Genomic DNA, 15195 nt, shown 5'->3' on the forward strand with positions numbered 1-15195 from the left:
TAACTAGATTGCCACTGAGATTGGTGCTGAACCCTCAGCTATTTATGATCTATATTAAAGTCATGGATGTAGGAACTGACGATACTGCAGCCAAATTTGTTGATAACAAGCTAGGTCAGAAAGCAAGATTCTACAAGGATACAAATAATCTTAAAAGGATATAGATAAGTGAGTCCTCAAAAATAGTCTTTTGTAGTATAATGTGTAAAATCTAACAGGAAGAATAGAAAAGGTGAATATCAGCTAAATGGAGAATCTGCAGAATGCAGCACAGAAACAGCAGGTGCCTTTCTATGTGAATCACAAAAGGTTAGTTGCAGTTACTGCAAATGTTTGGGAAAGGAAATAAATGTTGGCCTTTGTTGCAAGGGGGATGCAGTATAAAAGTTGTAAAGTTTTGCAGTAACTGTACAGGGCATTTGTGAGAACATGTGGAATATTGTGTAAAGTTCTGGTCTCCATATTTAAGGAGGGATATTCTTGCAATAGAAGCAGATTACAGAATGTTCACTTGGCTAATTCTGAAATGAAGGGGTTGTCCTATAATAATTGAGAAATATCCGATACTCATTGCAGTTTGGAAAGGTGAAAAGTGACCTTACTCAAACATACAAGATTTTGTGGTGGGAACTTGAAATCCTGCAAAGTTGTTTTGTTTCATTGGAAATCTTGAACTATGAGACATGCTTAAAAATAAGGGGTTTCCTGTTAAAATGAAGATGAGGAGAATTTCTTCTCTCAGAGGCTAATTACTCTTTGGAAGTCTATTCCACAGAGAGCAGCAGGGGTTGGTCATGAAATATTTTTAAGGCTAGGCTAGGTAGATTTTTGATCGAAAAGGGAGTTGAGGTTTATGGGGTACAGGCAGGAAAGGTTATTTAAGGCCACAATCAAATCAGCCAATCAGCTTATTGAATGATAGAGCAGGCTGCATGAATCAAGTGGCCTATATGCTCTCCTATTTCTTATGACTTTTACTATCTTACTGCTGTAGAATCTAGGCACTTGCCCGCAGGAAAAAAAGAGAACAAGGAAACAGAAAATTTTGAGGGATAATTAGGTCATCTTTCATGAATTCTATGCACTGTGTTAAACCAGAGTTGCACAAGTGCAGATGGTTACCTATCACTCAGCTTCTCAATTAGCAGATTAGGTAAGAAAATAAGGGAATATTATCTACTTAATGTTACTTGAATATTGTTTAAGCTTAATTTAATGCAATTAGCGGTTGTTAACTGCTTCACTTGAAAACCTACAAAAAGACAGAGACTGAAACTGTCATTGCGTTAGGGAGCATATGCTTGAAATGTAAATAAATCTGCTAATAAATATAAAAAATGTAAAGAATGGCTCCAGTTCTACCCTTTGCCTGATGTAATGCAACATACAATGGTACATGAAAACAACTCTACTTAATAAAGAGTAAAGGATCCAATGTTTTCATAAGAATAAAGGTAAATTAAAGTGTTGCACCATTAGCTGCTGATCTCTGTAGTGCCTTTTATTTTCTTTATTTCTTGAATATGATGGATTAATTGCAGAAATAACAGAATCCTCCTCTCTGTGTTCAACTGCTCTATGAGTTAAATCGAATTTTCTTTTCTCTGGGGTAATATTCTGATTTTTTGCCTGTCTTGTTTCACCAGTCCATTTATCCATTTTTATATTATCCAAGGAATGCTGTTCGCTGCAATGTTTCAGCCGATCATCTTCCCTCTGTTTCGGCATCTGTTTCAGCAGTGGCTCACAGGACTAGTACAAAATAAATTACAGAAATATAATCAGTAATAATTTTTCAACTATTCATTAATACAGAATCTTTACCAGGGATAACATATCGTTACACATTAGTCAACTATCCAAACACCTCCAGCCAAAACAGCAGTGGTGTGGCAGATAACTGCTACGTTTCCTGTGGTACTGAGATCTTTAGAGCAAAAATTTCCAGGTTCACTTTCTATTTGTTCTGATCTCAGTCCGTACAATTCCTGGGGTTCTTTCAATGATAGTTTCAGCATCCCAGTGCCAGGAAATGTGCCAAAACTATTAACCATGGTTTCTATTCCTGGTCTCCATCTGGTATAAGAAGCACTTGCATTGAGAGAATTTGAACAATATGGGAGTGGGCTAGCTCTGATGATTCTTCTTCACAGGTGAACAGCATCTGGTTAAGCATCTAGCAATGCTTATGAAACCATAAAGCATTCACCAAATCTTCTGGAGGAATGGGAAAGATCCCAATCCTGCACCCACCAACCTGAATTTCTTCATTAAACAAAACTTGACAGTGTGTCGGGAACACGATACACAGCTGAGGTACATTACACTGAGGTACTTGGGCACTATGGGCAAGAATGGGGCAGATACTACAGCTTACACAGCATGGGCTGACCAAGCCAAAGAGATACCCCAGATTATTTCCTAGTGGCCAATTCATAACAACTGAGGAGTTCTTGGAAAAGAATGACTCCTCACTCCTTCAACAACACAATGATTGAGAGAGAAAAACAAAGAACCTGTAATGTGGAAATTGTTTAAACATCTCTTTAAACATCTTTTACAACTCTTTAGTTACTATAAGAATGAGATAACACAGTGTGGAGCTGTCCCAACTCGAAATGTTGATTTTCCTGCTCCTCTGATGTAGACTGGCCTGCTGTTCCTCCAGCTCCACATTGCGTTATCTCTGACTCCAGCATCTGCAGTTCCTACTATCTCTCAGTACAAGAATGACACTTGCTCAAGGCAAGAACCCGCTCCTACAGTCTTTTATCATTGGCAGCTGTGCCGCAGTTTCTAGGCCCTAAGTTCTAGAACTCTCTCCTCAAACTCTGCAACCTTCTTCTATTAAAACCTAGCTTGGAGAACTTGACCTAGCAGCTTAGAATATGGTTCAATGGCTTGGAATGTTTTAGTGAAGTGAAGACAATGGGCAAATCCTAGATCTAGCTTTCAAGAACAGAAAAACTCATTATCTGAAAGAGAATTCAAACAGTTAACCTCTTCTTGCTGTTTTTCTAATGTCTTTATCCTACTTAGAAATCGTTCTGCAAATTTCCAGTAATTTTTCAGGCTGTTGTTTTGGGAATAATCAATGCCATACGTAGTAACTGTGTCTTCGCTTGGTTGAACACTCTCCGTCAGACTCTTCGATAGTTTCTCAGCTTGGAAAGAGACAACAGCAGGTATAAGGTGAGCATCAATAAAATATGTTCCAAATACAAAGTTATAGAGAAACCAAAATATCTGCATTATCCTGCAGCTAACGTACAGGTTCACAGACACAAAGATCCTTGTACAATTTCATCTTCGGTAACTCAGTAAAAACACCTTAAAAGCACTTATGGAGAAATACAAAAACACTACACGTTACCAGGGGGAAAAATAAGTTGCTGGAAAAGCTCAGCAGGTCTGGCAGCATCTGTGAAGGAGGAAACAGCGTTAACGTTTCGGGTCCAGTAACCCTTCCTCAGAACACATTACCAGGAGTCATCTCTCCAGACTCAGGGCAACTAATCTCTTTAAATTCAGAAAATGAGGAGTCCATTGTTTTGCTTCGGGGCTTTTCATTCACCATCCAGTGTTTGTTCTGGTCTCAGGATGCAAGGGTTCTGGCACATTTATTGCCTTCCTTAGGTGCCCTAAATAGGTACTTTTTCCTTGAATTCCTATACTTCTTGTGGTGATGATCTGTGAGCGGTATGGAATTCCAAGATTATGACCTGGCGACAAGAAAAGAACAATAATATACATCCAGACTGTAATGTGTGCAACTTGGAGGGAAACTGAAGTGATGTTGCTTTAGTGACGTTACTGCTCTTGTCTTTCTCAATAGTAATGGTTTTGAGGTTAGGACCCTCTATCGAAGCATACCTGTGATGCAGGTGGTAAATAATAACTACTTCACTGGTGTGAGGACTTGTCAATCAGACTACTTCATCTTGGACAGGGCTCAGCTTTTTGATTATCATGACTTAAGTCACAGTCGTAGGGTTATAAAGATGTACAGCACAGAAGTAGACCCTTCGGTCCCCCTCATCCATGCCAAACAGATATCGTTGGTAAATCCAGTCCCATTTGTCAGCATTTGGCCCGTATCCCTCTAAGCCCTTCCAATTCTTATATCCATCCACATGTCCTTTAAATGTTACAACTGTACCTACCACTTCCTCTAGCAGCTCATTCCATAAGACCATAAGACACAGGAGTGGAAGTAAGGCCATTCGGCCCATCAAGTCACTCGCCATTTAAATCATGGCTGATGGGCATTTCAACTCCACTTCCCTGCACTCTCCCTGTAGCCCTTGATTCCTTGTGAGATCAAGAATTTATCGATCTCTGCCCTGAAGGTATCCAACATCCCGGCCTCCACTGCACTCTGCGGCAATGAATTCCACAAACCCACCACTCTCTGGCTGAAGAGATGTCATCTCATTTCAGTTTTAAATTTACCCCCTCTAATTTTAAGGCTGTGCCCACGGGTCCTAGTCTCCCTGTCTAACGGAAACAACTTCCTAGCATCCACCCCTTCTAAACCATACATTATCTTGTAAGTTTCTATTAGATCTCCCCTCAACCTTCTAAACTCTAATGAGTACAATCCCAGGATCCTTAGCCGTTCATCATACGTTAAACCTACCATTCCAGGGATCATCCGTGAGAATCTCTGCTGGACACGCTCCAGGGCTAGTATGTCCTTCCTGAGGTGTGGGGCTCAAAATTGGACACAGTATTCTAAATGGGGCCTAACTAGAGATTTATAAAGCCTCAGGAGCACATCACTGCTTTTATATTCCACCCCTCTTGAGATAAACGACAACATTACATTCACTTTCTCAATCACGGACTCTACCTGCCAGTTAACTTTTACAGAATCCTGGACCAACAGTCCCAGATCCCTTTGTACTTCTGCTTTATGAATTTTCTCACCATTTAGAAAATAGTCCATGCCTGTATTCTTTTTTCCAAAGTGCAAAATCTCATATTTACTCACATTGAATGTCGTCAGCCATTTCCTGGACCACTCTCCTAAACTGTCTAAATCTTTCTGCAGCTTCCCCACCTCCTCAGTATTATCTGCCTGTCCACCTATCTTCATATCATCGGCATTCCATACATGCACCACCCTCTGCGAGAAAAAGTTGCCCCTTAGGACCCTTTTAAATCTTTCCCCTCTGACCTTAAATCTACGTCCTCTAGTTTTGACTCCTTCACTCCAGGGAAAAGACCTTGTTCTTTTAACCTGTTCATGACCCTCATGGTTTTATAAACCTCTATAAGGTCAACCCTCTGCCTTTGATGCTCCAGGGAAAATAGCCCCAGCCTATTTAGCCTCTCCCTACAGCTTAAACACTCCGAAACTGACAATATCCTTGTAAACCTTGCAGGCAACGTTAGGACCATACAAATGCACTGAACCCTAAGCCAGCTAAATATTTTCTCCAGCTCCAGTGATGTTTGACAAGTAAAATACAAGAACTGCAAACTAAACCGCTGCAGTGCAAACATCAAACATGTTTTTAGATAATGGAGAGACTTTGAGGGCCAGGTGATTAATCACTTACCGTACAAGACTTAGCATCTGTTCAGCTCCTGCAGCCATTCATAGCTTGCCCAGTTAAGTGAACACTGGTGACAACCCATTGACCACTGCCTCTCCATTAGGGGATGGTATGGGTTACTTTAATATTTTAGGAGTTAGCAATGGAGTAGAATGCTACCAATCATCAGCAAACTGTTCCAAATCTGACCTTTGGTCAGTGTACCCATGCTTTCACTACTCATATTTGACATTTATTATTGAGGAAAATCAGAGCACTCATTACAAAACTACACAACCTAGTCTTACCAGACATCTTTTTACAAGCCATTTCTTGAAAAAGTCAATGTATAATGATCAAGATGGGAACTCCCATTGAACTAGAGCTGTTGAGACTAACTGCACTCAATTACGACAAGGAGCATCCTGCAGTGGACAATGCGGAACCGGTGAATGTGGTGTATCTGGAATTCCTGACAGAATTTGACAAGGTGCCGCACTAAAGGCTGTGCATAAGATGAAGGTGCACGGTGTTATGGCAACGTATAGAGGATTGGATAACTGACAGAAACTAAAGAGTGCGGATAAATGGATGTTTTTCTGGTTGGTGATTAGTGGCTAGTGCTGTGCCTTAGGGATCAGTGTCAGGACCACAGTTGTTTACAATTTACATAGATGATTTAGAGTTGCAGACCAAGTATAGCATGGCTAAGTTCACAGATGACACTAAAATGAGTGCAAAGTGTGCAGCGGACACTGAAGGTCTGCTGAGGGATATAGATGGGTTAAGTGAGAAGGCAAGGGTCTGCCAGATGGAGTGTAATTTTGGTAAATGTGAGATCATCCAGTTTGTAGGAAAGGAAGCAAAAGGGAACATAATTTAAATGGTGAAAAATTTCAGCATGCTGCTGTGCAGAGGGACCTGGATGTTTATGTGCATGAATCACAAAAAGTTGATTTGTAGGTAATTAAGAAGGCAAATGGAATATAGTCCTTCATTGTTATAGGGATGGAGTTTAAAAATAGGGAGGTTATGTTGAAGCTTTATAGGGTGCTGGTGAGGCCACACCTGGAATACTGTGTACAGTTTTGTTCTCTTCACTGCAGAGAAGAATGTACTGGCATTGGAGGGGGGGTGCAGAGGACAACCACTTAGTTAATTCCCTAATTGAGAAAGTTGCCTATAAGGAGAGTTTAGGTGGATTGAGAGGTTGTTTCCACTGTTGGGTGAAACTAGAACTAGGGGGCATGGCCTCAAAATAAGACTCAGCGGATTTAGGACTGAGTTGAGGAATAACTTCTTCACCTAAAGGGTTGTGAATCTGTGGAAATCCCTACCCAATGAAACAGGTGAGCTTGCTCACTGTTTCAGAGATAGTAGGCTATTTATCTGAAGAAAGGTCTAGGCCTGAAATGTCAGCTTTCCTGCTCCTCTAATGCTGCTTGGCCTGCTGTGTTCATCCAGCTCTACACCTTGTTATCTCACGTACCTCACTAAATGTTTTCAGGGTAAAGGTAGGTAGACTTTTGAACAGTAAAGCAATTAAAGGTTATGGTGAGCAGGCGATTAAATGGAGCTGAGTCTACAAAAGATCAGCCATGATCTTATTGAATGATGGGGCATTCTTCTGCTCCTATTTCTCATAATCATATGTTCTTATGATATCTGTCAGTAAATATGTCACCTGTGCGGACATCCATATACAGTAAGAATAAATTTGACGCATTTAATCCCTTGTCTATTTTGAGTTAGTTAATCTTGCTTTTTTCAGAAGGGCTAGAGGGCTACTGATGTTGGCACAATCATTTCACAACATGACTCAGTAGTAGAAGGGAGTAAACCAGAAGAAAATTACTCCTCTGGGTAGCACAGTGACACATCTTAGCGCTTTCACACAATGATAACCTGCAACAAGATGCAACTACCTCCTGTGACCACTGGCATTGGAATCACTGGATTCCTTATAAATTATATGTCAACACCTTCCAAACCTACAATCACTTTCTTCAAGAAGGACAAAGGCAGCAGATACATAGGAACGCCACCCTCGGCGATTTCATCACCAAGCCACTCACCATCTTGAATTGTAACTATATCACCATATTTCACTGTTGCCAGGTCAAAATCCTGAACTCACTCCCCAAGAACATTGTGTATCAACCTGCACATGTGGACTGCAGCAATTCAAGAAGGCATCTCACCACCAGTTTCTCACAGGCAACTAGGGATGGAAAATAAATGCTAGCTAACCAGTTAAATCCACTTCCCACAGGTGAATAGAAAGAACTAAATCTAACAATTATGCAGCACTTACTTGAGAATTTTCACTACCTAGTTCATACTCTATATAGCTTGATATTTTCTATCTACTGGCTTCAGGACAATCTACATCTCATAAACTACTTTCAAAGCCCTGGTCACATTTTGTAGCTGTGACATGTTTCCACAATCAACAACATTCTAAATAAAACAGCATATAACATTCTTAAAAAATGTCAATTTACAACTCCTCCAAGCACTAATAGATCTAGATCTACATTTTTGCTAAAATCTAATCAGTTCTTCCTTGGGCCATCCTCTATCTGTCTCCAAAATTTCTTTTAAATCATACATTAGTTTTTGAGCTACATGTTTACAGTCAAGCAGACTGTTGGGTTGAAAATATCACCTTTCCTCATCGCCTTCAGTTGCAGAGGTAACAACTGAGTGGCAACAAAATAAGCATAGTGCATTATGATGGATTAAGAAAATAATGCTGATTGATTGATTTATTGTCACATGTACCAAAGTACAGTGAACAGCTTTGTTTACGAGCAGTACAGGCAGATCATGGTAAGCAAGGATGCACAAATCAAAAAGACATCGACAAAGGCATACAGGTTACATTGCACAGGACGTGAATAATAATGCCTAAACAATACTTGCATCTATTGGTGGAAAGTTAAGTGATTTCTTTCTGTTTTAGACATGTTAACTTCAAGATTGTTTTTGGCAACAAGAAATTGAAACTAAATCAATTCTTGAAAACAGACTCTCTATTCCGAGCCAGACAGACCCATAGTATTAAAGAAGGATTGACAAATCAGCCTGATTCCATGATTGGGTCTATACTGTGACATTCTATCACTAGAGACTAAAATTCTTTTCATTTAGCTTCAGCTAATCCTAAAAACTAATGTCCAAATGGAACGAGCAGCCTTAGTGTCACAGCACCATGAAGCTCAGCAAATCATTTTGGTGGCAAGCAAGCTTCTTAGTCCTCCACCCCCAAATTTTGGCTCTTGTCAAATAACAGCCAAGTTTTCTTTGGTAACTGGATGCTTTTCTATGGGGGAGAAATGGGTACACGATACTAGACCACTCTACCTAGTGTGTGTACTTCTCCAGTTTTGAGATTGAAGCTGTTTTTGGCAAATCTGTTGACCATCACTTGTTGATCTGAGACGGTGCTGGATTTTCCAGAAATGGTGTTATTTTTAACAACTAACTGGTCTGATGAATCAATTCAGTGGCCATACTGAGAATTATTTTGACTGAAGGATGACAGCACATATTAAATTATTAACAGGCCTGTCAGAAAGTTTGGATTTAGCAGAAAATTTTGATCCAAATTACTGATGACCAGAATTGAACTTGCTTTGAGATGCTAACCAGAATCCAACAGGTTTAGTATTCAGTGCGGGAATTTTCTGAGCAGCCAGAAAGGAATCTATACAAGCACTTCCATTGAAGATGTGTAGTGCTCTGTCTGGCACTTGTATATTTTTCAATAGCAGAAAGATTGGGGAGATTCTTAGAGGTGATATTGGAGGAAGAGAGGCTCCAGAGAGGCGCTGTACCTGTGCTGCAGCAGCAGATGGTGTTCTCCCATGTTTTCCTTTTGACAAAACAAGTCACTTCACAAGATGCTCATGACCAAGATCTCCCTTTTCCCATGACTCCTATAAGGTGCCCGATAAGGTAAAATTGTGGCACAATACCCTTTTTAGACAAAAGCCTCAGAGAATTTCCAGAATAAATTTTGCCAAAATATCACTGACAAAATATCATCACTGTTCTCCCAAAGTGTTTCAGAGGTCCTCCTCACAATTTTAGCACCAATAACCATGAAGTGGTGAGTATCCCTTTTAACTAGGATTCGGTCTTGATTACTCCCCAGTAACCCATTGCTGTTAGGAGAGGCCATTAATTGAAAAACTAGCTAGCAAAAATTTTGAAAAACACTTGCAGGCACCTTAAGCAGCAAGAAGCTATAAAACAAGCATCCAATTGGTCGTCTGTAATACTGCCTTCAACTTTTTTCTCAAGAGGTCATTATGTCCTTAATGCAAGCTAAACTGATGTTTCAACATAAAAGCCAAATGTTGACTATCTCCCTACTTTCTCTAGTGTTTGGCAACATTGTTCCCTAAGAGTTAACCACTTTTATAAGAACATGAGAAGATAAGAACGAAGAGCAGGAGGAGGCCATCTGGCCCCTCAAGCCTGTCCCGCCATTTAATAAGATCATGGCTGATCTTTTTGAGACTCAGCTCCACTTACCCGCCCACTCATCATAAGCCTTAATTCCTTTACTGTTCAAAAATGTATCTAGCCTTGCCTTAAAAACATTCAGCGAGGTAGTTTTGACGTCACTGAGCAGGGAATTCCACAGATTCACAACCCGTTGGGTGCAGAAGTTCCTCCTGACTTCAATCCTACATCTGCTTCTCTTTATTTTGAGGCGATGTCCCCTAGTCCTAGTTTCACCTGCTAGCAGAGACAACCTCCCTGCCTTCACCTTATCTATCCCCTTCATAATCTTATATGTTTCGATAAGATCTCCCCTCATTCTTCTGAATTCCAATGAGTATAATCCCAGTCTACTCAATCTCTCCTCATAATCCAACCCTCTCAACTCTGGAATCAACTGAGTGAATCTCCTCTGCATCCGCTCCAGTGCTAGTTTATCTCTTCTTAAGTAAGGAGACCAAACCTGCACACAGTACTCCAGGTGTGGCCTGACCAGGACTCTATACAGCCGCAGCATAGCCTCCTATTTTTAAACTCCATCCCTCTAGCAATGGCAGACAAAATTCCATTTCCCTTTTTAATTACCTGCTGCAGCTGAAACTCGACTTTTAGCGATTCATGCACAAGGTCACCAAAGTCCCTCTGCACAGCAGTTATACAATTATATTATTAATTATATCATACCAGTGAAAGGTGATTGGTGATCGTACGTGCAAATCTCAATAAAACCTTCAGTAAAGACTAAATACAACAAGAATCTTTTTGTGTACTTACTTATTAATTGGCAACTCTGTAGAACAAAAGTAGCTGCTTTCCTTTGCTCCTCATCCTGGGATTCAGCTACTATTTGGATCATAAGTGGAAGCCCATTGCTTTGAAGTAGCTGATACTGATGTGCCTCTAAAATCAAATATTTTGGTTTTACTCTTTACATTTATTAACTAATGACACATACAAATTGTCAAAAAGTAAAAGTCAAGCAGCATTATAGAAAATGAGATAAATGCAGTTTGAGGATTCGGGGCAGACTTAGGATGGGGATGAGGAGACATTTCTTCACCCAAAGAGTGGTGAGCTTGTGGAATTCATTACCACAGGAAGTAGTTGATGCCAAAACATTGAATGTATTCAAGACGCAACTAGATGCAGCACTTGGGGTTAATGGGATCAAAGGTTATGGGGAGAAAGCAGGATTAGGCCCTTGAGTTGGATGATCGACCATGATCGTGAAGAATGGCAGAGCAGGCTCAAAGGGCCGAATGGCCTCCTCCTGCTCCTATATAAATCTGAAACAAATGCAGAGAATGCTGAAGAAGGTCTGGCAACATCTGAAGAGAAAGATACAGAGCAAAAGCTTTGAGTCTGGCATGGCTTCTTCACAACTGAATTGCTCAAAGTGATGCTGAGTTCTTTTCAGCATTCTCTGTTCTTTTTTAGACAAAACTGGGCAATTTTCAATTACAGAAGAATAAACAAAGATTTGCAAATGCTGGATATATGAATAAATAACCAAAAAAGGTTGTTGTGAACATCAGTTCATAGTTCATTTATTTCAGAATATGATTTAATTTTAGGAATTTAAGTTTTAACTGTGGAAAAAAAGTGGAAGCATCCAATTTCGAAACTAAAACTGAAACAAGTTTGGAGTTAACTGCAGTGAAAAATCAGGGGAAAATTAATATCTCAACATGACACTTTGTGACTCAATGAAATCTAGTTTATTAACTTCATTTTCATCATTTCCTACTTGTTTTGCCTGAAGCCAGGAATTTGGCTATTAAAACTGTATTCGGAGCTGTTTCTTTTCTTGTCAGCAGTGGACTGCCATTGTTTTTCACTGTAAGCGGCGGGGCAATGAGGCAGACCCCAAAATTACTTCAGCTAGAACAGGGTAAATACATATATAACAAATTAAAATGCCTTTCTGTTCATTTTATTTTAGTGATGTCTGCATGGATGTCCTTTTTTCAGACAAGTAATTCATATGTTCCTCATCACATTGTTTAATTTTGACCACAGAAAGCACTTCTTGGTATTTGAAATTCCTCAATTTCCGATAGCAGAGTACACGACATACAACATGAGTTCCTTAATATTTTTCCACTTAAGTCCTGTATAATGTATTCAGTGCCAAATAAAATCTTGAGTCCAGAATGTACTTACAGGTTTTAGCAATACTTATTATAGTCTTTGAAATGAATCCATATCATTAATGAACAAGAAAAGTTTTTAATTTAGTCAAAATCTATCCAGTTGCACATTGTTGTCAAAATCTGTCTAAGAATTTTAACAAAAATTGTAATCTATTTATTTTGAAGTGGCCAGCACTAATGTTAAAACTGCAAAACCAAAATACTGTGGATCCTAGAAATCTGAAATAAGAAGAGGGTATTGGAAATACTCAGCAGATCAGGCAGCATCTTGAACAAGAAAATTAATGTTAATGTTGCATATCTGTGACTTTTGTCAGAACTGCAGTAGAATAGGTCATTGATCTTCTTTCAACACTGGAGGGTCTAGGCCTGAAACGTCAGCTTTTGTGTCCTAAGATGCTGCTTGGCCTGCTGTGTTCATCCAGCTCTACACTTTGTCATCTCGGATTCTCCAGCATCTGCACTTCCCATTATCTCTGTCAGGATGTTGTGGCATGATCATCTTTGTCAACATCAGAACTACAGTACTGAATGTTTATAGGTCTGAATGCTGTTTCTCTCACCACAGATACTGCTGAACCTACTGAATATTTCTGGCTTGTTCTTAATTACGTTGTACAAGGGTTCTGCCAATGTAGTGTTCATTTTATAGGGAAACTAAATACTTTTCCCATTCCCCCAAATGAAAAGTCAGTCAGAAACACCAAAGAAAAACAACATCTGTTGCAATACGCCGTGGTTGGTGTTAATAAAGGAAGAGTGGGTCTTCTGCCCCTCAGCTGGAGGAAATCCTGCCATTAAGAGTTGCCAGCTGGTGCGACTGATTGAACAACTGTATCACAGGGAAGTTTCTTACCGGTGGAGGCCAAAAGAAAAATGATAAATATCATGTTTTTCAGAGTCTTCACAATCTAACTTGATGAAATAAAACCAGTGGCCCACTCTAGTAATAAGGAATATATCAGATGCATATTGGGTAACAGCATGATCAGCTTTGATGACAGAAATTCCAGCCAAAACTTCATCCAGGGTTGCACAATATTTGGCCGAAGTACTGGAAGAGCACCAGTTCTTTAGAAATACTACACAAGGAGGATCAGTATCTTATAGACCAGGAAGGACAGTGATGAAGTGAGGACAAATAGCATAATCTGTAAGGTTTTCTGAGACTGAACTTTCTGTATATTTGCATCTTTTTAGCAACAATACTACGTTGTACACATTGCCGGAGATGAAGGGCTGAATCTTGCAAGTTTTGGTTAACTGCAAGTTGACAGAAATGACAATGCCACCACATCCTGGAAGCCTGGTCTGAGGTTGCCACCTGTTGTGTCAACAGTGCAAAAGCAGTGCTGAAAGAAGATCAATGACCTATTCTACGCTGCCAGGGTAAGTGTTCTCTGCTATCTCACTGACCCTATCTCTGTTACTGCACTCACCTCTCATCAAAACCTCATGTTGTGCCACTCTTACTACTGTCTGTAACATCTTCCCTCATTTGCTCTCAACCTCCCAATCTTATACACCATTTACCCAGCATGGCTTCAGTGCCCTGAATATATCACCAAACTGCAACCTCCGGTCCCTCCCAAGTGGTCCCTCCAGAAAGCAGATAAGGTGGGGAGGGAAAAATGTCTTTGGTGGTGGGGTCAGATTGCAGATGGCAGAAGCGTCAGAGGATGATGCGTTGGATCCAGAGGTTGGTGGGGTGGTACATGAGGACGAGGGGGATTCTGTTTTGATTGTTCTTGCGGGGAGAGGGTGTGAAGGATGAGTTGTGGAAAATGTGGGAGAGACAGTCGAGGGCGTTCTCGACCACTGAGTTGGGGGGAAGAGTCGCGGTCCTTGAAAAACGAGGACATCTGAGATGTTACATGTTTCTGACCACTTTGTAGAACACCTACGCTCGGTCTGCATAAACAACTACACATCCCAGTCACAAACCATTTCAACTCACCCTCTCATTCCTCAAATGACATATCCATCCTGGGCCTCCTGCAGTCCCACAACGATGCTACCCGAAGGTTGCAGGAACAGCAACCTCATATTCTACTTGGGAACCCTGCAGCCCAATGGTATCAATGTGGACTTCACAAGCTTCAAAATCTCCCCTCCCCAGACTGCATCCCAAAACCAGCCCAGCTCGTCCTCGCCTCCCAAACTTGTCCTTCCTCCAACCTATCTCCTCCTTCCACCTCAAGCCCCAACTCCATCTCCTACCTACCAACCTCATCCCGCCCCCTTGACCTGTCCATCCTCCCTGGACTGACCTGTCTCCTGCCTAACTGCACACCTACACTCACATTTCCTGGCTCCATCCCCGCCTCTTTGATCTGTCTGTCTCCTCTCCACCTATCTTCTCCTCTATCCATCTTCTATCCACCTCCCCCTCTTTCCCTATTTATTTCAGAACCCCCTTCCCCTCCCCCATTTCTGAAAAAGGGTCTAGGCCTGAAACGTCAGCTTTCCTGCTCCTCTGGTGCTGCTTGGCCTGCTGTGTTCATCCAGCTCCACACCTTGTTATCTCAGATTCTCCAGCATCTGCAGTTCCTACTATCTCTGAAAACAAAGAAAGCAACTTGGGGAGTGGCTTCAGCTTCTGTATCTGCATATCTGTAAGGCGCCAAACTTTCAGATCCTCTTCCTGTGAATGCCATGGGCTTCATGCTACTCTCAATCCCTACCTAACCTGTCCATATTAGCCTGCGCTTGTCAACTTTCTCCTCACCCAGCCCCAGGTATATGAGGTGACAATGCAGCTGTGGTCATACACAAGTTTCCCTTCCCACATACCACTCACCTTGCTTTACTGTACAACTCCACCATCACAACTGACATTCCTCCTTCCCCCAGCCTGCAGCTTTCAATCCTGAAGAATAGGTGTCCTTGTTTTCTTTGCACAACAGTGCACCCCTCCCCCAAACAGTACATGTGTATAGACTGATCATGGTCTATCCTCTTGAGCAAGCTAACCAGTTAGCTAGGGGGAA

The 15195-nt window shown here is 40.9% G+C and overlaps 1 protein-coding gene across 1 annotated transcript in view; it reads right to left on the minus strand.

The window, feature by feature from the left end:
- The window catches only part of terb1 (telomere repeat binding bouquet formation protein 1), a 160346-nt gene that overhangs the window by 72426 nt on the left and 72725 nt on the right, over positions 1-15195 (minus strand). Inside the window, exons 10-12 of the mRNA XM_059651783.1 lie at positions 10827-10952; positions 3001-3164; positions 1474-1752 (exon numbers count right to left, since the gene is read on the minus strand). Of these exons, the coding sequence (XP_059507766.1) occupies positions 1474-1752; positions 3001-3164; positions 10827-10952 (569 nt within the window). The remainder of the gene's footprint in view (positions 1-1473; positions 1753-3000; positions 3165-10826; positions 10953-15195) is intronic.

The sequence above is a fragment of the Stegostoma tigrinum genome, chromosome 16 (assembly GCF_030684315.1).
Source record: "Stegostoma tigrinum isolate sSteTig4 chromosome 16, sSteTig4.hap1, whole genome shotgun sequence".
NCBI classification, from domain to species: domain Eukaryota; kingdom Metazoa; phylum Chordata; class Chondrichthyes; order Orectolobiformes; family Stegostomatidae; genus Stegostoma; species Stegostoma tigrinum.